Source organism: Sciurus vulgaris (assembly GCF_902686455.1).
Source record: "Sciurus vulgaris genome assembly, chromosome: 2".
Lineage (NCBI taxonomy): Eukaryota > Metazoa > Chordata > Mammalia > Rodentia > Sciuridae > Sciurus > Sciurus vulgaris.
Window position 1 is genome coordinate 38,934,544 of NC_136462.1, and position 21,750 is coordinate 38,956,293.

Sequence of the window (21,750 nt, forward strand, 5' to 3'; positions counted from 1 at the left end):
ACTCTCAACAATTAGCTACAGGAACTGCCTTCTGACCATTTTCCACATTCGCCCCATTCCTCGTATACTCTGTACTTACTTGAATGCATTCACGGCCACCACTACTGGAACTCCAAACATTCTGGCATTTTCTATCTGTTTCTTCAAGTTACTGAAGCCTTTTTCAACCAGCTCCAGGTTCTGTAAAACAACAGTGACAGGTCTGCAAGGTCAGAGAAAAAACGGTTGCAGCTTCTTCCTAAAAGGGAAATGGTCTCCTTGAGTGAGTAGACTTTCATTGCCAGGACACAGAGGCAAGCTGGCAAGTAAGAGAAAGGCCAATGACGCAACTCACACCTGGTGAGTGGATGCTGTGGAGGAGGAAGGAGCTGTAACTCCACCTGCGGCCCTGGAGCTGTGCTGGTACCCCATCACCTTAAAAACACAAGAGCTGGTGCATTTGTGGTCATGCCACATCCAGGAGCCACATCTTAATAGCTCTGCTGCTGTTTGAAGGGGATTAGTTGCCCTACCTAAATGCCATGTCTATGGGATGTATACACACACGGTATAACAATACAACCTCCTCAGTACAGTGAAGTCCCTTCCATCAGAAACGGAGCCTGGCACAGAAGAGGCGTTCGCTATCCAGCAGCCATACTGCAGAACACAGGAACTCAGTGATGCTTTCAGAGGCTTTAGGGAGTCAACACGAGCCTTCCCTAGGGCTAAGACCTAAGAAGAATGCTATTTTTTTTTTTTAATATTTTTTAGTTGTTGATGAACCTTTATTTTATTTATTTATATGTGGTGCTGAGAATGGAACCCAGGGCCTCACACATGCCAGGCAAGCGCTCTACCACGGAGCTACAGCCCCAGCCCCACGAATGCTATCTTTAAGAACCAAATATTAGCTAGGTGCACTGTCATGCACCTGTAATCCTAGTTATTTGGAAGGCTAAGGCAGGAGGATCTCTTGAGTCCAGGAATCCGAGACCAGCCTGGCAACACAGTGAGAGCCTCATCTCAAAAAAAAAAAAAAAAAAAAAAAAAGACCAGGCCCAGTGGCACACACCTATAATCCCAGGGATTTGGGAGACTAAGGTCAGAGGATTGAAAATTTGAGGCCAAGCTCAGCAACCTAGCAAGACCCATAAAAAATAAAAAAGGCTAGTAGGGACCACCTAGATTCAATACTAGTACTGCCAAAAAAAAAAAGGGAACCAATACTATGAAATCTAGAGGTTAAGAAAACATATCTTTAAATATGTTTACTGGCACTGGGTTTGTGGCTCAGTGGCACAGCGCTTGTCTAGCATGTGTGAGGCACTGGGTTCGATCCTCAGCACCACATAAAAATAAATAAAACAAAGGTATTATGTCCATCTACAACTAAGGAAAAACACTTAAAAATAAATAAATATATTTGCTGCAGTGCTGCTTGCACTGTTGGAAAATGGCAAACAATACTAACTTCCTTCAATAGGGGTTCAGGCCAGGGAAGTATGACATCACTCCATAAATAGTCATCATGCAGATGCAATGAAAAGTGACACTGATCTACGTTAACATGGAGCCCACCCAAGATGTACTAAGCTGCACAACTATGGACAGCTTAATTTTATTTTTTATACAAAAAGTACATATATAATTCAAGAAACTTTTTTAAATATTGAGAAATATGAAAACAAAGAAATTCTAGTCACTTATATTCTTATAATGTTTAACTTTTTTTTTTCTTAAACAAAGGGTATGTTAATATCATTACCTCAAAATATGTCAAGAGTCTAGGGTGTAACTCAGTGGTAGAGTGCTTGCTTAGTGTAATTTAAGACCCTGGGTTTTAGCCCTGGAATTTCAAAAAAATAAAAATAACCCCCAAAGATTATATATTTAAAAAATAAAAACACAGCCATCATTTCTAAAAATACATATATATAATGATCAAAACCCAGCAGTATTAGTGGATTCCTAAAATAGCAATAGGTTAAAGGTAGAAAACAAATAGGTTCATTTCAAATCATTATAATTGTGATTTATGCTTTTTTTCCCTTAATAATGGTAAATGAGATTAGGATTTGATATTCTAAAGAGCATTGCTACTTCTTAACCTCTAATCACATGAAATCCAATTCATATGTAAGACTGATTGAGAAGAGTTTAAATAAGCAGAATTTCTTAAATGACGACACCAGCTGGGCCAGTTCGGGGCAGTCGCTGTAATTAGATACAGGAAAGGCTGTGGGGTGGCAGGAGGGCCAGAACTGTGAATTCCCCTCCAACGCATGAATCAGAGGGATGACCATAAAAGGCAACTCATAACTCAGAAGACAGGCAGACTCAAGGCACCAACAATTTTTTTTCTAGCCAATTTTGAAATACTTCATTTGAGACCTGCATAATGACCCTGAACTATTTGATAATGTAAAGGTCTCCAAAAGGCAGAAAAATTGAATTAACAGTAACCGCAGCTGATCCTGCATCTTATCTGAGGGCCTGTTTGTCATGGAGCCACCAAAACTGGAGCTAGAGATGTTTCTTTGATGGTTAATGTTATCAGTATGAAAAGGTTTGTTCTCATAAATTGTTCTGTGGCTCCTGCTTGATGCTATAAACCAAATCAGCTTATGGAAGATGTGCCTACAAAACAAGCAGGATACTATTATCTTGGCTCTTTAATATGTGCTTAATTCTGCAGAGGAAAAGGTTATTTCTAAAAGGTCCCTACTTGCTTCTGATTTGAATGGCATTTGGAACTCATCCTGCCAATGCAGGGAAGGCAGTACAGGAAACTTCCACTGGGTAAGGCAGGGTTTCTCAGCCTCAGCACTACTGACATTTTGAGCTGGATAGTTTTTTATTATGGGGGGCTGTCCTACTCACTATAGGATTTTAAGCAGCATCCCTGTCCTTTATCCACTAGATGCCAGGAACTCTCCCCATGCCCAACTGTAACAATCAAAAATGTCTACAGTCATGGTCAGGTCCCATGTCCCATGAGAGCAAAATCACCCTCCCTAAGAACCAGCCACTGGTCTGCAGCAGTGGTTTACTGATATCCTCTGTGAAGCAATTCTACTTCCTACTACTCATTTAATACAATCTTCAGCAAGCTGCCTTTTAGCATCCTGGACTCCGAGGAGCAACCCTGGATCATAGTGATACCTGCTTTATTTCCTCATGGGCCAGGTTGAGAAATGCTGATTTGGGGTGTATGCTTTCTAAGACAAATAATTAGAAATAACAGAAGTTACCTCCTCTATGTAATCCTTGGGAAGAGGCAGCCCAGCAGTGACCTGCAAGGAAAGGAAAGGAAATCAGATGCACTCCCTACTTAAAATTAGGCTCGAGCCTAAAATGCTTCCTGTCATGGGTAACAGGTGAAAGCTGCAAGCTTGGGGGCTATGGAGCAGTATAGGTCGTTTCCTGCCCTCAAGTCTTAGGGCAAGCGACCAAGCACACAGCACAGAAAAAGAACTCCTTTTGGGGCAAAGTGGGGGACCTTTGTGAGATGAAGTAGGAGGTGAGAAGGGACAGAGCTATGACAGCAGAGGGTAAAAGAAATGTGTTCCAGGCAGGACCAGTGTCCCCAGCAAGTAAAGAACCCAGCAGCAGGGGAGGAGTAAAGCATGGGAAAAGGCAGCCACCAAGTCTGCGAAGATCACCCTGGAAGGTCAGTTGATGAAACCTGTGATGAACCCCGTCATGGTTTAAGAGCTTCACACAGCCAGCCAATACCCTGGTGGAGCCACACCATGGCACGGGAAACACAAACCAGAGGGCAAAACACCAGGACTCCATCACAGAGGACACCGAGGTGACTAAATACTTAAGCAGTGGGTTCATTGTGTATAGGTGCCTGGGCACCACTTCCGATCCATTTGGTGGTTCAGCCCTGCTGCATCCTCAGGGATGAGCAAGGGGATCAAGGTGCGGATTCCATGGATCCAACATGGTTAGCAGATAGTAACTAAGAAGTCTCTAGCTCAGTCTGCCCGCATTCTTCAGGGAGACTACCATGCTCCAACTCCACAGGAGCCACGTGGAGGTAGGGCAGGAAGCAAGGAACATACACACCTTTCCATCTGCGAGGTCATGTGAGCAGCAGGTCTGGCTCTTTGATAGAGTTGTACATGCAAAGCCCCCTCTCAGGACTGGCCAGGGTACGTGCCCAGAATTTTTACTGTTCAGATCACAAGGCCATGGGGAAGAAAGCAAAGGAGGGATGATGGTGTGTGGGTCAAAGAGAGAAATACGGGCACTGAAAAGGGGAGCTTATCCTGCACTGCTAGCAGGAGTGGTGTCCTGGGTCAGGAGTGCCTTTAGTACCCTGGGGATAACTAAGACCAGAGCTCTGAGAGGCGTGCTGGGGTGCGTCAGGGCCGCACTCTCACAGTGTGGTCTGGGAACCTAACCCTCCAAACAGCCCACGAGGCAAAAACTGTTGTCCTAACAGAGCTACGATCTCATGGTTCTTTTCACTCATTCTCTCATTAGGTATAAAATGGACTTTCCAAAGGTTACATGACACAGGGTGTCACAGTAGGTCAAATGCAAAGATGAGAATGCAGCTGTCTTCAGCTAACCACATACAGAAGTGATCTGAAAATAGATGCTGCCTGTTTTTTTTTTTTTTTTTTCAGAAAATATAGTAACTTTTCATAGACATTCTTTATGTTAATATATAATTCCATGCTACTTGCTAATATATTAATAGCTAAAACCCACATAAGCAAAAGCTCTCATAAGCCTTCAACAATTTTTTTTTTTCAGTGCTAGGAATCAAAACCTTCAAAAAATTTTAAGAGTACAAAGAGGATCTGAGGCCAAAATACTTGAGAATCACTATAGTAGGGCAATGCTGGTCACTACACTAAGAAACACTGTTTTATTCTGTAGATGAGGGAGATAGTATTTCCTAAGTTATAATACAAGTCCCAAGAGGACAGGAATTTAATTTCAGTGCTTTCTGAAAACCAGCACCATGTCTTTCTATGCTGGTGCTGATGAAAAGATGTTATAATACTAGAATATATAGTGTAATGTGGCAGGGGGATCCTGGGGATTGAACCCGGGGTGCTTTATTACTGAGCCACATCCCCACATCTTTTATTTTTTATTTTGAGACAGGGTCTCACTAAATTGCTTAGGGCCTTGTTAAGCTGCTGAGGCTGGCCTCAACTTCCTCCTATCTCAGCCTCCTAAGTCAATGAGACTGGAGGCATACACCACCACACCCAGCAAAAAGTGCAATTTCTAAGGAGTCGGAATTCAGGAAAACCAGGTTGAAGCAGAAGATAACAAGCTAGTCTAATACCTGCTTCTCTGTCACCCAGTGGTCCTAAGAGGCTCTACCATTATCCTTCACCTGCCCTCACTGACCAGTCTTCTGCCCTTCTGCTGTTAGTGGCCCTGTCCACCAAGAACTTCTTGAGGAGCTGACTTGTGCCTCAGCTAAATGGTGTGGTTGGCTGGTTGCCATGTCACTATTTAGAAGGAAATGGGATTCAGATTTAAGAGAACAGGCTGACATAAAGAAGCTTTTCTGTGAGTATAGCTGAGCACATGTCCTTGGAGGAGTTTAGACATCGTCAGATGTTTTCTTCAGACAGGCAGGCCACAAAGCCAATTTCAGCCTTCTTAAAATGCCAAGAGATGACGATATGCCTATGGGTGATAAGGCAGCCAGCACCCGAGCTGTGTGACCATCCCTTGCTTTTGGCACCCTATTAATCATGAAGATAAGAGCAGCTTAATGCTGATGCAGGCACAAGATATCCAACTTCTTCTGAGCCTCCTAACATTCCTGATAATCAGACCCTTCGAACCCTGGATCCTCACCGTGGGGCCGCCCCCGTGCATCTTAAGAGCCCTGACGGTGGCAACTAGCACCACCACATGTGGGCGGAGACCAGAATATCGGCATTTGATGTTAAAAAACTTTTCCATTCCAATGTCTGCTCCAAATCCTGCTTCAGTCACTGCAAGGAAGGAGAAGAGCAACTGTAAAAATGCCATCCCAACTCCCCTAATGTTCCCCAAAAAGTCTATTCACTGACGTTGCAAAAGTTCTTACCGACAAAGCCCTCTGGGCCAACAAGCTTGAGTGCAATCCGATCTGCAATGATGGAGGAATTCCCATGTGCAATGTTGGCAAACGGTCCTGCGTGGACAAACACTGGAGTGCCCTGTGGAAACCAGGACAGCATGAGCAACACTGTCAACCCTGCTTCAAAATGGGATCGTGCAGTCAGCTGTACAGAATTTAGATGGAATTTTAAAGAAAACTTCCCAGAGGGAAAATACAAAGTCATCTCATATATTTCAGTATTCTCCAGTCACAACTGTGAAAAAGAATGAGAAGAAAGAGATGAGCAGTAGAACAGCTCTCTGACTGCCCAAGGAAAGCGTGTTTTCTAACCACTGCTCTGAAAGTCAAAAACCAGTTCTGGAGGTCAGGAATTCCTCTGCTCACCTCTAATGTCTGCATGAGATTGGGCTTGATGGCATCCTTCATCAGCACCGTCAGCGCTCCACTCACACCCTAGGAGGCAAATGCAGGAAGCATCAACTCACGCGGGGAAAAAAACAACCTTTGACATTCTAGCTGTTCCCTTTTTAGTCATCTTGGACCGATTAGTAGTTTCAGCTAAACTAGACCATTCATTGAAGCTACCAGTTATTTTAAGCAGGGAAAACAAGTAGAAGGAAAATGATATTCACATTCAATTTCTGTAAAAACATGTTCTGGAAACAAGCATCTCAATCAAGCTCTGCTGCTAACTGATGTGAAGAATCCATTTCAGACTCATTTACAGCACAGAAATGCTAGTTCCTAGAGGAATGCATTATTTATAACTTTAGTATCTGAACAGAAATTCATTATGTGTTTCCCAAAGCTGAAACTAAAACATTACCCAGAAATTCAGTAACAACTCTTAGATATCAGGTCCCTCTATTTTTTTTTTCCCCCTTTCAGTGCTAGAAGTTAAACCCAGGGTTACTCCACCACTTAGCTACATCCCCAGCTCCTTTTATTTTTTACTTTGAGACAGGGTTTCCCTAAATTGCTAAGGCTGACCTTGAACTTGTGATCTTCCTGCTTCAGGTTCCTCTTTTAAGCCATTCATTTGTAAATAGCCAACAAACTGGTGACAAAGTAAAATAAAGCAACAGTTCCCATTTATACTAAATTGTTTCTTTTTCTTTAGTGGGGAGATTGCTGGAGATCAAACCCAGGGCCTCATTCATGCTAGGCAAGTGCTCTATCACATAGTCCTATATTCAATATTAATGATTTTCTAAATTTAAGTCAAGGATGTTAAAATTTAAAATACATATTAAATTCACATATTTGACTATGAAAACATAAAGTTAATAATTTCTATCTTTTCTAAATTCTTCTGCCATACTACTACCACACAAGTCAACTAATTTGGTGGATACAAATAGGTCTTTAAAAATCAAAACTATAAGATTTCTCATTTTGCAGGGTGCTGCAGCACTTGCCTATAATCCCAGCTACCCAGAAGATTGAGGCAGGAGGATTTCAAGTTCAAGGTCAGCCTCAGCAACTTAGCAAGATTCTGTTCAAAAATAAAAAATAAAAAGGGCTAAGGATGTGGCTTAGTGTTACATGCTTGCCTAACATACATGAGGTCCTGGGTTCAATTCCCAATACCACAAAACAAACAAACAAAACCCCCCAAACAAAAAATTCTCACTTCCAAAGAGAAACATAAATAAAAAAGAAAAAGGAAAAAAAAAATTCTCATTTCAAATCTCCTATTACCAGACAATTCAGAAATAACCCTGAAGTAGACAGCCAGCCTAGTAGGACCATCAACTGAAATGGCTAATGAGTTTTTCCAAATGTAGTAATCAGGAGAGATGGGCTAAAAGCCCCAAGAGGCCTCTGTGCAGTAAATTTCATGTCATGGGGAGGGGCCGGAGAGTGACTCCAAATTCACTCATTAAAGGCCTCACTTGGTCTCTAGATATTCTCTGAAAACTGAAGTCATAAACTTACTCACAGAGACACAGGATGAAGACGTTACTTAAATCATCTAGTGCATAACACCTATTAGTCACTATAAATAACTATATACAGATTTCATAATTATCTTGTCATTAGCAAAATCATAGTGATGCTGGGCACGGTGGCACATGCATGTAATCCCAGAAATTTGGGAAGCTGAGGCAGGAGGATCTCGAGTTCAAAGCCATCCTCAGCAATAGCAAGGTGCTAACCAACTCAGTGAGACCCTGTCTCTAAATAAAACACAAAGAGGACTGAGGATGTGGCTCAGTGGTTAAGTGCCCCTGAGTTCAATCCCTGGTACCAAAAAAAAGCAAAAAATCATACTGATGAGTAAATTACAATGTCTTAAGAAGGGCATAGTTTTTGTCAGTAGTAACCACTCAGAGGCCCTAGGATAGTGGGCTCCTATGTGTCACCAAGGCTGGTGTGCCTGGGCACTCACCAGATCTTCAGCACTGATGGGCTCCCCTTTCTTGCTGGATGCCACCACCATTTTGCCCAGTCTCTCTCTCATGTCTTCCAAAGAACTGGTAAGAGCCAACACAGCCATGATTTCACTGGCCACAGAGATATCAAACTGCGCCTGTGGGCAGGAAAAAGACAAGAGCAAAACCTGTGTTACACTGAAATTTTTTTGAATTGAAAAATGTCATCCTTTTTGGCATCTGATGCTTAAATAAATGCTTAAAAGGTTGGAATGCAGATACTACATAAAGAACTTCATGAAAATAATCCTGCAATAGCAAAATTTGTAATTACTTATTCCAAATCCTTGTAGTCAATTTTTAAAAATAAATGTTCAGTGTGACCAGCAAGTTATTATTTTATCCCTGTGAAGGCAGAATTGTGGAACTGTGTTTATGGTTTCCCTAACAAACAAGGGATCAACACTGGGGAGATATATTGTCAAATGACCACAAAAGAGAAACAATTTTAACCAATTCATGCAAGGATATTCACTTGGGCCTCTCCACCTCCAGGAAAAAATGCTGGGGGAAAAACACACAGGTGACACATGGGATTTATGGCAAAAGCTGTCAGGAGTGCTCAATATCACACCTACTCACTTCCATTTTAAAAAAGGGAGAAGGCAGAACAACACCTGGCAGTATCAGTCGTATGGAGAGGATGGAGGAGGATAGAGCAGCAAGATCTAGTTCACACGAGCTAATTTACTTGGGAAGGAACAAATAGTTACCGTGCGTGTGTGCCCTTTCTCTGTTGGAGCCTGTCCAATGGTGATCTTCCTCAGGAATCTATCATTGGTGTCCAACACTACAAGGGAAAGGGAAGACACAGGATGATGTTTAGTAAAAGGACCATAAAGCTTAAGGGAGCTGCAGAGTTTTGATGGCAAAGCTAGAGTATGGGTTAAGAAATGATGTTCACATACCAGAAATGCATAGGAATTATTTTTAAAGCAAGTGAGTGTGGGGTGGCTGGTTTTATTCCTTCTAGAGAATTCAAACAATTAACTAGAAATCTGGAATCTACTTTTTTTAAATCAGGGATTAAACTCAGAAGTGCTTAACCACTGAGCCACATTCCCAGCCCTTTTTGTTTTTTCTTTTGAGATAGGGTCTCTCTAAGTTGCTCAGGCTGGTTTGAACTTGTGATCCTCCTGCCTCAGCCTCAAGCCTGGCTGGAATCTATTTTAAAGCAAATTCTGTATTACAAAAAACATGGAGCAGTCCACTCTTTGAAATGGTTGAAGTTTGTGTTGCTCTGTGGAGGAACTCCTTAACCTTATTCCATTCTAAGAAACAAAAGACATCAACTCAGAGCAAATGCAAATGCCTTTTGAAACATGCCAGGTGAAGGCCTGGTCCTTGCTTTAGCACATTCTGTTTGATGACAGAACATATACCTAATTATAAAACCTTGGAAAACATGGCACAGGTCAACCAACTATATTTAATTCCACCTCTTAGGACTAACTACTATCAACATTTTACTGTATTCCTAACTTTGGCTTTTGTATGTATGATACAATAGGAAATACATTTGATGTGTGTCCTAGGTTCCTGGCACAAAGCTCATAGAGCCCTTGAAATTTTAAGAGTGATAGGAGTGTCTTGTTACTCATAACAAATCTCTTTTAATTACATCTGAGTTTATGCTAATAAGGTGACAGTCCCCTAGAGAGCAGGAGGGTCCTGATCACCAGAAACATCAAGTGTGATTGGAAGGTTGGAAATTCCAGCCCCATCCACCAACCCCAGGAAGAGAAGTAGGGGAGAGAGATCAAAGTCTATGAAAAACTCTGGAATGACAAGGTTTGATGAGTTTGCAGGCTGGAACACATCCAGGCACTGGGAAGGTGATGTATCCTATACCTGTCTTCCATCTGACTCTTCCTGAGTCACAGCTTTTATAATGCACTGGCCAAAAGGGAGTGGTGGCACAGGCCTATGATCCCAGTGACTCAGGAGGAGGAGGATCACAAGTTAGAGGCCAGCCTAGGCAACTTAGCAAGATCCCGTCTCAAAATAATTTTTAAAAATACAAAGTGCTAGGGATATAGCTCAGTAATAGAGTGTCCTGGGTTTCAATCCCCAGTACTGAAATAAATAAACACATGCACATATATACATACATATGTAAACAGATAAACGTAAATAGTGTTTCTCTGAGTCCTGAATTGGAGTTAGCAAATGATCAAACTTAAGGAGGAGATCATGGGAGCCTCCAATTTACACTCAGGTGACAACTTGGGATTGGTGTATGCAGTAGGGCAGTCTGTGACACAGACCCTTCACCTATAGGATCTACTTTCAGACGGTATCAGAATGGAGTTGAATTGCAAGATACCCAGTCAGTATCCACTGGAAAACTGAACTGAATTGTTCTGGCAGTGAAAAAACCCCTAGACCTCTGGTGTCAGAAGTAAAGTACAGAGAGTGGTATGAGTACAGAGGGGAAATAAGAGCTCCCATTTCTGCACAAAATGCCAAGCAACAACAGCAAAACACAAAATGGATAACAACCAAACAACAAAAACCTGTTCATACCCAAAAGAAGTCAAAGAGAAGCTTTAGTTTTTTCTAATTCTGAGGTTATGTGCACACCAGGTAGGTTTTACCACCGAAGAGCCAAGGAATAGCATTTTTAAGGAACTTGATAACATGCTGAATTATTTTATATAAAAACTATAATAATGGTTGGAGGAGTAGCTCAGTGGTAGAGTATGTGCTTAGCATATACAAGTACACAAGGCCCTGGGTTCAATCCCCAGTGCCACCCCCTGCCAAAAAAGACTAATGACTTAGACACCAAAATCAGTGTCATCTACAGTACTCAGAGTACACACCCTCACTCAGTGAGTGCAGAATATAATGTGTTGTTGGAGCTAAACCTTACTTTTCAAAAAGTAAATGAGATATTAGATTTTCAAAATAGATCTTTATAGTTTATTCCTTATAAAACATTATACCATTTATTTAAAGCTACTGAAACAAAGGCAGACATACCAGTGTGGTTTTAGATATTAAGAGTGTCATCTTAACAACACCATTAACAGTTTTCATGCCAATAAAAATCACAAAAACAGCCAATAAATTGGCCTTTAGCTATTTTCTGCATGGTGATGAGAATTTCTTCTCAGCAGTAATATAAAATAGATGGATGCGCTGTTGGAACGAAATAAAATTCTAAGCCATGCTAATTGTGCGTGGAGAAAAGCAACATATGGTGGTGGAGCCAGGCAACTCACTAGATAAATTCCTAAGTATTTAAACCTGGAGGCTACCTAATTTGTTATAAAAGAATTCAATAAAATGAAGATAAAAATGATTAGGCAAGCTGAAGAGCTACAAGAAAAATCAACTCACTGATGCCAGACAAGAGTTCTGGGAATAAAGGGCACACATGATTCAAGAAATGATTAAACATAATTTCTCTACTTCATGACACCAAAACTTTTTGCATAAAATGGAACTTTAAAAATGTTATTTTTGGTTTATGCATGAAATCCTTGAAACCACCCTCATTTCAATCAACACTGAATAGATAGCAAAATGTTCTCCCCATCCAGCCAGGGGGGTTTGATAGCAGCTGATAAGAGGGGGTGGCAAGAAAAATGTCACCATCTTGGTCATGCCTTAACCATGAAAACACCGACCCAGGAGCTTCTGGACCTCATATTTCCATGACTCTCCTGGAAGGTGTGGGGCCCGAGTATAATCAAACACCTGAGGCTTATACCGCTTTAGTACCTCTTTGCCAAGTTATAGTTTCTGGGTCAATATCCAGTCTTGCAAATCTGTTAATCTCTTCATCTGTCAGTGTGGCAGGGTCAGTCTTTTCAATGCCAAGTCTCTGAAGAGGTAGGAAATTAAAACACAAAATAAAACAAAACAAATAAACATAATAATTTTTCAAAAAATTAACCCCTTTCTTGAGATAAGGTACCCCTATAGGAAAAGCAAATCATCTTAAAATCAGAAGAGAAAATGGTGTGCCTGAGGCTGCCTGGAGGTTATTTCTTACTCACACATGCACAGACATTGACAGTGTGGTCCCCATGACTGAGCACTAGAGCATTTCCCTCAACTTAGCCCTAAAAAAGCACAAACCAAGAAGTGTTGTAAGATACTTCCTGATTCACCAAGCCCAAATACATTGAAAGGAAAGATAAGCAATATACAAAGTTATTTTTCTTTTTTTTTTTTTGATGCCTTTCCCCTTCCCACCTCTGACAGAAAGTTCTGTTAGCAAAGGTAAGATCAGCAGTTGCCTGCTCTTCCCATGGCCCCCAGTGCCTCATGGAGCACAACTCTGTTGTGAGTGGAGCAACAGCTGAGCTACCTGATGGACAGCACTGGGGAGTGGAGTAAAAAAACAAAATAAGCTAAGGAATGCCAAACTGCGTAAAAGTTGGTTGTTTCAATGGTCCACCAAAAAATGCACATGTATTAATAGTGAGAGTAAAGCAAGTACAGCAATATGTAAACAATTAAAGCATATGGTAAAGGAGAGCTTCATGGACTATTCTTGCAGCATCAAAACATAAAGTGGCCAAGAATTTAAAATAAAGTGGGTAGAAGTGTTGTTGGTAATAAGCACACAAAATTTATTAAATGCTTATATGTACCATGCTGTCTAAAGCAGGTATATATAAAATTTCTTTCCTTACTTCTTCCATAAAGGAATACATGAGTTTATTATTTTTGGTACTGGGGACTGAATCCAGGGGAGCTTTAACTCTGAGCCACATCCCCAGCCCTTTTATTGGATTTTATTTAGAGACAGGGTCTTACTGAGTTGCTAGGGCCTTGCTAAGTTGCTAAGGCTGGCTTTGAACTCACAATCCTCCTGCCTCAACCTCCTGAGTAGCTGGGATTGTAGATATGTGTCAACACGCCCAACATGAATTTATTTTTTAACTTTATAGTTCTTTTATGGTCTCACCCTGCCTTGTCTCATAACTCGTGGCACTACTGATCTGTCCTTCATCACCACAGTTTGTCTTGTTGAGAATGTCATGTAAAAAGAAGCACACAGTACGCCTTTTGAGACTGGTTTCTTTCACTCAGCTTGATGCCTTTAAGATTCACCCAAGTGAATGTGTAGCAACAACTCATTTCTTTCTGTTGTACAGATGTACCACAGTTTGTTTATCCATTCATCCTTTGAAAGACAGAATATTCTCAGATTCTGGAGATTATTAATAGAGCCACTCAAGACACTCATATACAAATTTTCATTTCTCTTGGGTAAAAACTAAAAGTGTGGTATAGTGTATGCTTATTAACTACATATTTGTTATAAAAGTTCAAATAAAATATAGAAGTAGCCACTTCTTTAACTATTTGACAGTCCTTTTCTGTGCAGGGCAAGGCAAGTACAGATGTGTACACCATGAGACAAGTGACATAACAATTTTGCTTAAGGTCCCAAGGCTGGGAAAGGCAGGGATTCAAACTACAATGCTCCCACCATGGATCCTGACTCTTCTCCACCATGTAAGGGGAGCATCAGTTTTCTTCTTAGCTGAGGGCGGGTCGTCAGGGGTCTATTTATTCCAGGACTAATTGCTTATAATTTACAAATAAATGAGAACCTCTACCACCATTCCTTGCCACCCATATTATGACAAGATTATGACTATTAATGTAACTTGACCCAAAATAAGATATTTTAAGAAGAGCTTTACCTTCTTATCAACTACTTTTTTATACAATATCACAAACAGAAGAGGAAATAGCTTACCCGTAACCTTCGAATCTGGATGTCAGAGAACTTTCTCACTCCATTTACCGATGGTACCAAACGATTAAAGAGAGCCTTAAAACAAAGGAGGAAAGGGGCTTTTAGGTGAGAGGAACCCTGCTGCCTTGCCACCTGCATCAGCACCCAGGGGCCAACACTAATCTGGGTGCTTCAACCCTTTCAAAGCCATCAGCCCTACCTTGTCTGTCTGGGTCAGCTCATGGAATATCCGAGCATCGATGGCCGCAGCGACGAGGTTATTAGCTGCAGTGATGGCGTGGATGTCACCGGTGAGGTGGAGATTAAACTACAACAGAACAGAAGCCACGTTGGTTTCCCAGCCACTCTGTCTTTTCAGTCTTCATTCTACTGCATCTGAGTCAACCTCCACGTTAACGCCAGGGGAATACCAAGGGCAGCACGTTAGCAGAAACTCCCAGTAGCAGGAGCTCCTGGAACACGGTGACTGACCGACCTCGAGAGCAACTCCGCCCACACAGTACAATTTTCCCTCAACAACAGCACAGAGATCACAGATGTCCACCATCAGGACCAACAGCAACACGGATTACTGAGGACATACTCAGATCCTTTAACCAAAGAGCAAGAAGGAGCACACCGGGGCAGTACCAACTGCATTTCCTCTCCCATTCCCATTCCTGCCATTAGTACCCTGAATTCACTGTGTGTTGGTGCTTCTCAAACTCATGCTTCATTTGATCACTTGCTTAAGATGAACATTCCCCCTGAAAGCCAGACTTTGGAACCAAAATGTCACAAGTCTATGAATTAAGATGATTCTTCCATCTGTATTGCTTCTTCTGGGAAGCAAGTCATTTGACCACTAACAGTGCTATTTTTAAGAAAAGTTTAATATCTGGAGGTAAAAAGCTATAATAAAGGGTCTGATTCAGCCAAATACCTTACCTCTTCCATAGGAATGACCTGGGAGTAGCCGCCTCCTGCAGCGCCACCTAGGGGACAGTTAAGGGTGGGGACTCATGTTAAACATGCTTCTCCATGACTTGGAATCCAAAAAAATGGATTTTGTAACTAAGCATGTTATTTGTTTATTTTTAATAATCATTTGGACAGATTTGATCAAGTATTTTCTAATTTTATTTTACCACGGTAAAGCACTTGATCTTGTTCGTGCTGAATAGTCTCTCAGTTGAAATCTGAGTCTAAATGACAAAATCACGAACACATACATACATACCTAGTCATTATCTTTAGAAATAGGTTCCCTGTGATTCCTAACACATTAAAAGACTCAGCTGACAGTTACATAAAGGCAAGCCTGTTTAATTTCCTACTCTTATAAAGCTACTCTGGTTTTCAAAATAGGAATATTTAAAGTATTCATACCTAACACAGAGACTCTCATTCTTCCTGAATGGTAGACATACATTGGAAAACAGCCTAACTGCTAGAGTTCTGCTGGCCCATTTGGATTATTAACACAAGGCAAGTCAAATATGCTGAGGTTATCACATTATCAGTGTGATAAATGTCAACTTGGAGTACAGATTTCATTTTCATGAGGCAGAGACCATGCAAGGAAACAATAAGAGGAAAAGGAGAATAATGGGTTCACCAAATAGAACAAGGGGAAAGGCTCCTTCCAAAGTGGAAGGGGGCTATGAAGACAAGCTTGAAAGCAGAACTAAGTCAGCACACAGTCATAAAACTAGCAGAAGGGAAGAGATGTGCCTGGTGTCAACATTTGCAGTCATTACTGGAACAAGCAGAATGGATACCTTGTCATCAAGCAAATGAGAAAGGTGACTGGAACCTATTATGATTAGTAAAATAGTTTTAATTAAAAGACCATGTCTACACTATTGCAGCTATCAAACTCTGAAAGTTAAGTATGATCACTGATGTTGTGTTCTCATCCAATCAGAAGCAGTATGTGTTGAAGGTAGTTGAGAGCTTGAAATACACATGGGAAGCTGTTCTGGTCCTTCGTAACAGTGCCTCTGACCAAGTTATTGCTGAAATTCTGTTGCTATTATAAAATGGTGATAAAACCATCTCATATAGAAGTATAAAACGAAATAATATACAGACTGTTTTGCACAATAGCTGGCAGAAACGCATTCAATAAAAGTAGACCTTTCTCCTTCCCAACAGGGAGACATCTCTGGGGTCTGTCTGTCTCAGACTGTCAGCATGAATCAGTAGCTAGGATTACCTGATTGTTACTGTGACAGTAGACTCTTAGGGTCAAATAAAAGCACCTCCAGCTACATATTACCCATCCCAGAGAATCCCTGTGCAATGCCAAATAGCGATAGGAGCTGGGGTGACCCAAGGAGAGCCTTCACCAAATGCACTTCTATGGGGGACTTGAACACCAGGTGTTCCTAGTGTCTAACTGAGGTGAAGACTCCAGAAGCAATTGGGGGTCAGGTGGATCTGGGAGGAGCAAAGGAGAGGCCCTCTGGCCTCACCCCACAAGTACCTTTTATTCCAAAGGTGGGCCCTTGGGAAGGCTGTCGCACACACGCAAACACATTCTGGTAAAGATGGGCGCCAAGGGCTTGCACCAGACCAATTGTGGTTGTGCTTTTTCCTTCTCCCAGAGGTGTTGGAGTGATTCTTAAAGATTAAAGCAAAAGACAAAAAAGGTTCATTCATAGAATTATTTATCTGAATCACTAAGTCAGACTGAACAGACGCTACTTCAAATCTAAATAAGGACAAAAGCCCTGAAAGTGATCTTTTCTAAAAGTCTTAGCTGTAATTTCCAAAAGCTTTAAAAAAAAAAAAAGAAAGAAAGAAAGAAAAGCTCTTATTGTAAGAAGCAAACATACTTGACACTTGATCATGTAGACAGATGCCATAATTTTAATTTCTTCTTTTGGAGCTAGAAATGTGACTCAGTGGTACAGCACTAACCCAGCATGTACAAAGTCCTGAGTTCCATCCTTGGCATTGAAAAAGAAACCTAGTTGGGTGTGGTGGCACATGCCTATAATCCCAGCAATTGGGTAGGCTAAGGTAGGAGGATCGCCAATTTAGAGATCGGCGGCAACAACTTAGCGAGACCCTGTCTCAAGATAAAATAAAAAGGGCTTGGGATGTGGGTCAATGGCAGCACACTCCTATGTCGAATCCTCAGTACTGTTAAAAAACAAACGAACAAACAAACCTAGCTTTAATATAACTTTGCTCAGCAATAAAAAAATGACTATTCAGTGTGAGGATGTGGGGAAAAAGGTTCACTCATACATTGACTGCAGATTGGTGCAACCACTCTGGAAAGCAGTATGGAAATTCCTTAGAAAATTTGGAATGGAACCACCATTTGACCCAGTTGTCCCACACCCAAAGGACTTAAAATCAGCACACAATAGTGACACAGCCACATCAATGTTTATAGCAGCTCAATTCACAAAAGGCAAGCTATGGAACCAACTTAAGTGTCCTTCGACAGACAACTGGATAAAGAAAACGTGGTATATATGCACAATGGAATATTACTCAGCTATAAAGAAGAATGAAATTATAGCATTTGCCAGTAAATGGATGGAACTGGAGGATATCATGCTAAGTGAAATAAGCCAATCCTCAAAAACCAAAGGTTGAATGTTCTCTCTGATTTGTGGATGCTAACCCACAACAAGGGAGGGTAGGGAGGGGAAGTATAGAAGTTCATTGGATTAGACAAAGGGGAATGAAGGGGAGATGGGTATGGAAAAGACAATAGAATGAAGTGGACATAACTTTTCTGTGCTCATATATGAATATATGACCAGTGTAACTCCACATCATATACAACCACAAGAATGGGATCAAATTATAATGGGTGGGACCCCATGTAGGTATAATATGTTAAAATATACCCCACTGTCATGTATATCTAAAAACAACAAATAAATTCTAAAAAAAGACTGCTCAGGAGATCTATTGAATTAATGAATTAGGGATTTAAAAAAAAGGGGTGGGGGGAGTCCATCTGAAAATCATACTCTTCCCTGTACAAGATGGATAAATTTGACCAATTTTTTTGACCATCTCTGAAAGACTTCTACTCTTACCTACTTCACAAGGTTGCTTAAGGATCAAATGAGATCAAATGTGTGTGAAAATGCCAAATAAAATTAAAGGCACCTCCACATATGCATGCTAAGTGCAAATGCAACCCTGGCAATAATCATGATGGATAGGAAGACTCGGGGGGCAGCATGAGGAAACACGGTACCCAGTCACCACCACATATTTCCCATCGGGCTGGTGCTTCAGGCGTTCCAGTGCCGACAGCAGGACTTTGGCCTTTGTTTCACCATATAGTTCAACCTCTTCAGACAGCAGGCCGATTTCCCGAGCCAGGTTACCAATGGGCTTTGGTTTGTAAGATCGTGATATATCAATGTCACTTTAAAAACACAGAAGATAGGCATCAGTCTTTATTCAGTGAATTTAATCTTACACTGGTAACGACATTGTGAAACCCTGCCCAACTGATGGTACTTGCATTGGGAGCGTACATGTACCTGTGGTATCCATCAGCTTTGTAGTTCAGCAATCTACAAAGTTTTAAATCAGGCAAACTTCCGTCTTACCTTGGAACAGGTGTCTTGAGGTTAAGGCTGTTATACTGAATCGTCCACTTTCCGGGCTTCAATTTCTCCAGGAAACGCTTTGCACTCTCTACTGTGCTCTAAGCAAAATAACAGAAAGGAAACTTAGAAGAGGTGATTCTTTTAACCCTCATGTCAGTTCCAAACATCAAGTCCCTCCAGTGCAATCCCAAAATGAACTGATTCATGATCACCCGAGGAATGTGCATCAATTCCAGGTGAGTCCACAGGTACCTGACATGATCTGGGGCTGCTGCCTTCCCCGAGACCAGCTACTGTGTGTCAGAAAGGGCAAGCAAACCAAAAGAGATGGAGCCAAGTCAGCCTGTCTATCTGTCCTTTTCTGTTTCTGGAAAGAATTATATTTCAAAGGAAATAAGAATTATGCCATTTCCTCTGTTAATGTGACTGACACTGTTTCTCTATTCTTCCATTTCCTTTTTTGGGAGAGAAAAGCAATGTTGACTCCAGAACAATCACAGAAATTTTCACTCATAAATACCTGCATCAGCATAGCCACTGTCATGGGCCCCACGCCCCCGGGGACAGGTGTGATGAAGCTTGCCCGCTCCTTGGCCTCGTCATATGCCACGTCACCCACAACTTTTCTCCCATTGGGTTTTTCATCATCTGGTCGAGAGGGAATAAATCAAAGCAGAGTCTCAGAATCGCAAGCTAAGTTTATCTCCAAGCTAAGTGATCAATTATGACAGTTTGTTCTAAAAACTATGGTGAATTTTAGGGTGTATAACCCCATCAGTCTCCAGTGTCTAATTAAAAGCTATAGGATAGGGTTGCAGTGTAGCTTGGTGGCAGCTCGCTTGCCTAGGGTGCATGAGGCCCTGGCTCCATCGCTAGCGCCACTGTGGGATGACAGGTGTCTGCTGTTTCCGAGGAAGATCATAATACCTGCAGGAATTCACAAGACACCTAAGTGGTTTTTCAGAACTTGGAGAATCCTTTTGTAGTCCTTCAGGTGGCAAATAAAACACTGTTTATTATTCTTAAAACCAACTACCCAGTATATAATGAGAACCTTTTAAAATGTTAATTTGCCAAGGCCTACAAAGAAAATTTTTTGGGTGCAAAAAGCTCCAACTCTGTCACAGCTGCCAGATACCGTTTCTACAGCAACTGTCAGCATTTTGCAAGCTCTACGCGTGAGCTGGAGGAACAATTCAACATCCAGTTCCAAAGACGAGCAGTTACTTAAATGTATGCCGAAGGCAAAGAATATAATTACACTTGCCTTAAATGGATACAAGAACAACTACAAATCTTACCAGCGAAGAATAGCTGCTCAGGAGAACAAAACCCAACGATGCATCATTGCTCTCTCACACAAAGAACAGCCTACACTTGGCTTCGGTGCACTTCTGGGAGGGGCTGGGGCACAGGCCTAGACCTTGAAGTAATGAGGCTGCCAAAGCAGGATCTGATAGAATCTCAGCCTCATTAACACTTCTTTTTCAGCAGAGCTTCACGGCTGAGAGAGGAAGCTTTCAGATGTGGCCCAAAAGCGAGAATTAAGAGACATATGCTCTAGGATGGACTCTTTCACTGTCTGTCCTCCATTCTGTGGAGTCCATGTTCCTCAAAAGTCCAAAGATGCAAACAAGAAACATCACTAACTATCTCACAAGCTTGCTGAGAACCAAACAGAAAATATTCTCTGTGTTGTCTGTGTGTGTGTGTGTGTGTGTGTGTGTATAGTGGTACTGGGGATTGAACTAGGGGGGCTCTACCACTGAGCTACATCACCAGCCCTTATGTATATATATTTTTGAGACAGTCTTACCAACTTGTGGAGGCTGGTCTCAAACTTGCAATCCTCCTGCCTCAGCCTCCCAAGCAGGTAGGATTATCGGTGTGCACCACTATGCCTGGCGAAAGTGCACACTCTTGAAACTGAAAACACATTCTCCAAACATTACAGTTCTTCTTCCCAACCTAGACTTGTACTAGAGGGAAATGGTGAACACAACTGCTTAGAATAGTTTCCAGTTTCTAGAAGATTATGAAGCAGCAAACTGTGGCAGAACCTTTCCCCTCATAAACCCTGAAGTCATTTCAAAATACCAAGGAAATACAGTTATAGGTTTGTCCTTTGTACAGATTTCAAGAGTCTAACACAGAGGTTAGCTTAAAATACTCCTTTCATCTCTATTTATTAGTCATCTTAGTCTTTGCACAGTTTTTGCATTTTAGTTTTGCACAATGTGCTCAGGGGGAAAAGTGACCACTTCTCAGCCTCAGTATACAGCTTCAGTAGCAGACAGACATTTGGATTACCAGCCTTGGCCCTAAAATTTCTCTTTCATTGGAAAGTTGCATGTACAAAATCAACTTAGTCTTGAGACTCTTTCACAGTTAATTTGGGGAACCCAAATTATAGAGGCCAGTACAGAAAATGCTATACTGTGTGGGTTGAGACTGAATCAGGGTAGGGTGGGAAATCTGTTCCCTCTTCTATGCCTTTCAAATAAAACACTATTAATCTAGGTTTTCTCAAATTATCTTAGTAGTACATTAAGGAGGAAGAACATTTTCACACATTGCCCTGGCCAATACTTTTTGCTCTCCATTTAAATCTAAAAAAAAAAAAAGTGGGGGGGCTGGGGAGATAGCTCAGTTGGTGGAGTACTCGCCTCGCAAGCACAGGACCCTGGTTTCAATCCCCAGCACCGCAAAAAAAAAAAAAAAAAAAAAAATCCTTTTATGTATGTGCAAGGACGTAGACTCAATCCTCAGAACCACAAAAGAAAAAAAAATTCTTTTTTGAAAAACATAAATTCACCTCAATCCCTTCTTAATTTGTTGAGTAATTCATCCCCATTATCCCTGACTGGGTCATGCAAATGATTTAATTTCATTTTTTTTGGTGCTGGGGGTTGACCCAAGGCCCAGAGAACCAAGGTTGTACTGAGCTAC

General features: G+C 41.4%; 2 protein-coding genes across 4 annotated transcripts in view; one reads left to right on the forward strand and one right to left on the reverse strand.

Annotated features, from left to right (window-relative positions):
• The window catches only part of ZBTB25 (zinc finger and BTB domain containing 25), a 156,861-nt gene that overhangs the window by 47,593 nt on the left and 87,518 nt on the right, over window positions 1–21,750 (forward strand). The gene's annotated exons all lie outside the window — the stretch shown is intronic.
• Window positions 1–21,750, reverse strand: part of MTHFD1 (methylenetetrahydrofolate dehydrogenase, cyclohydrolase and formyltetrahydrofolate synthetase 1) — a 67,381-nt gene that overhangs the window by 8,330 nt on the left and 37,301 nt on the right. The window contains exons 9-23 of the mRNA XM_079126273.1: window positions 19,322–19,449; window positions 18,802–18,899; window positions 18,441–18,614; window positions 16,698–16,834; window positions 15,158–15,204; window positions 14,430–14,537; window positions 14,231–14,305; window positions 12,235–12,337; window positions 9,219–9,295; window positions 8,463–8,603; window positions 6,455–6,523; window positions 6,056–6,167; window positions 5,821–5,960; window positions 3,234–3,275; window positions 80–180 (exon numbers count right to left, since the gene is read on the reverse strand). Of these exons, the coding sequence (XP_078982399.1) occupies window positions 80–180; window positions 3,234–3,275; window positions 5,821–5,960; window positions 6,056–6,167; window positions 6,455–6,523; window positions 8,463–8,603; window positions 9,219–9,295; window positions 12,235–12,337; window positions 14,231–14,305; window positions 14,430–14,537; window positions 15,158–15,204; window positions 16,698–16,834; window positions 18,441–18,614; window positions 18,802–18,899; window positions 19,322–19,449 (1,552 nt within the window). The remainder of the gene's footprint in view (window positions 1–79; window positions 181–3,233; window positions 3,276–5,820; window positions 5,961–6,055; window positions 6,168–6,454; window positions 6,524–8,462; window positions 8,604–9,218; window positions 9,296–12,234; window positions 12,338–14,230; window positions 14,306–14,429; window positions 14,538–15,157; window positions 15,205–16,697; window positions 16,835–18,440; window positions 18,615–18,801; window positions 18,900–19,321; window positions 19,450–21,750) is intronic.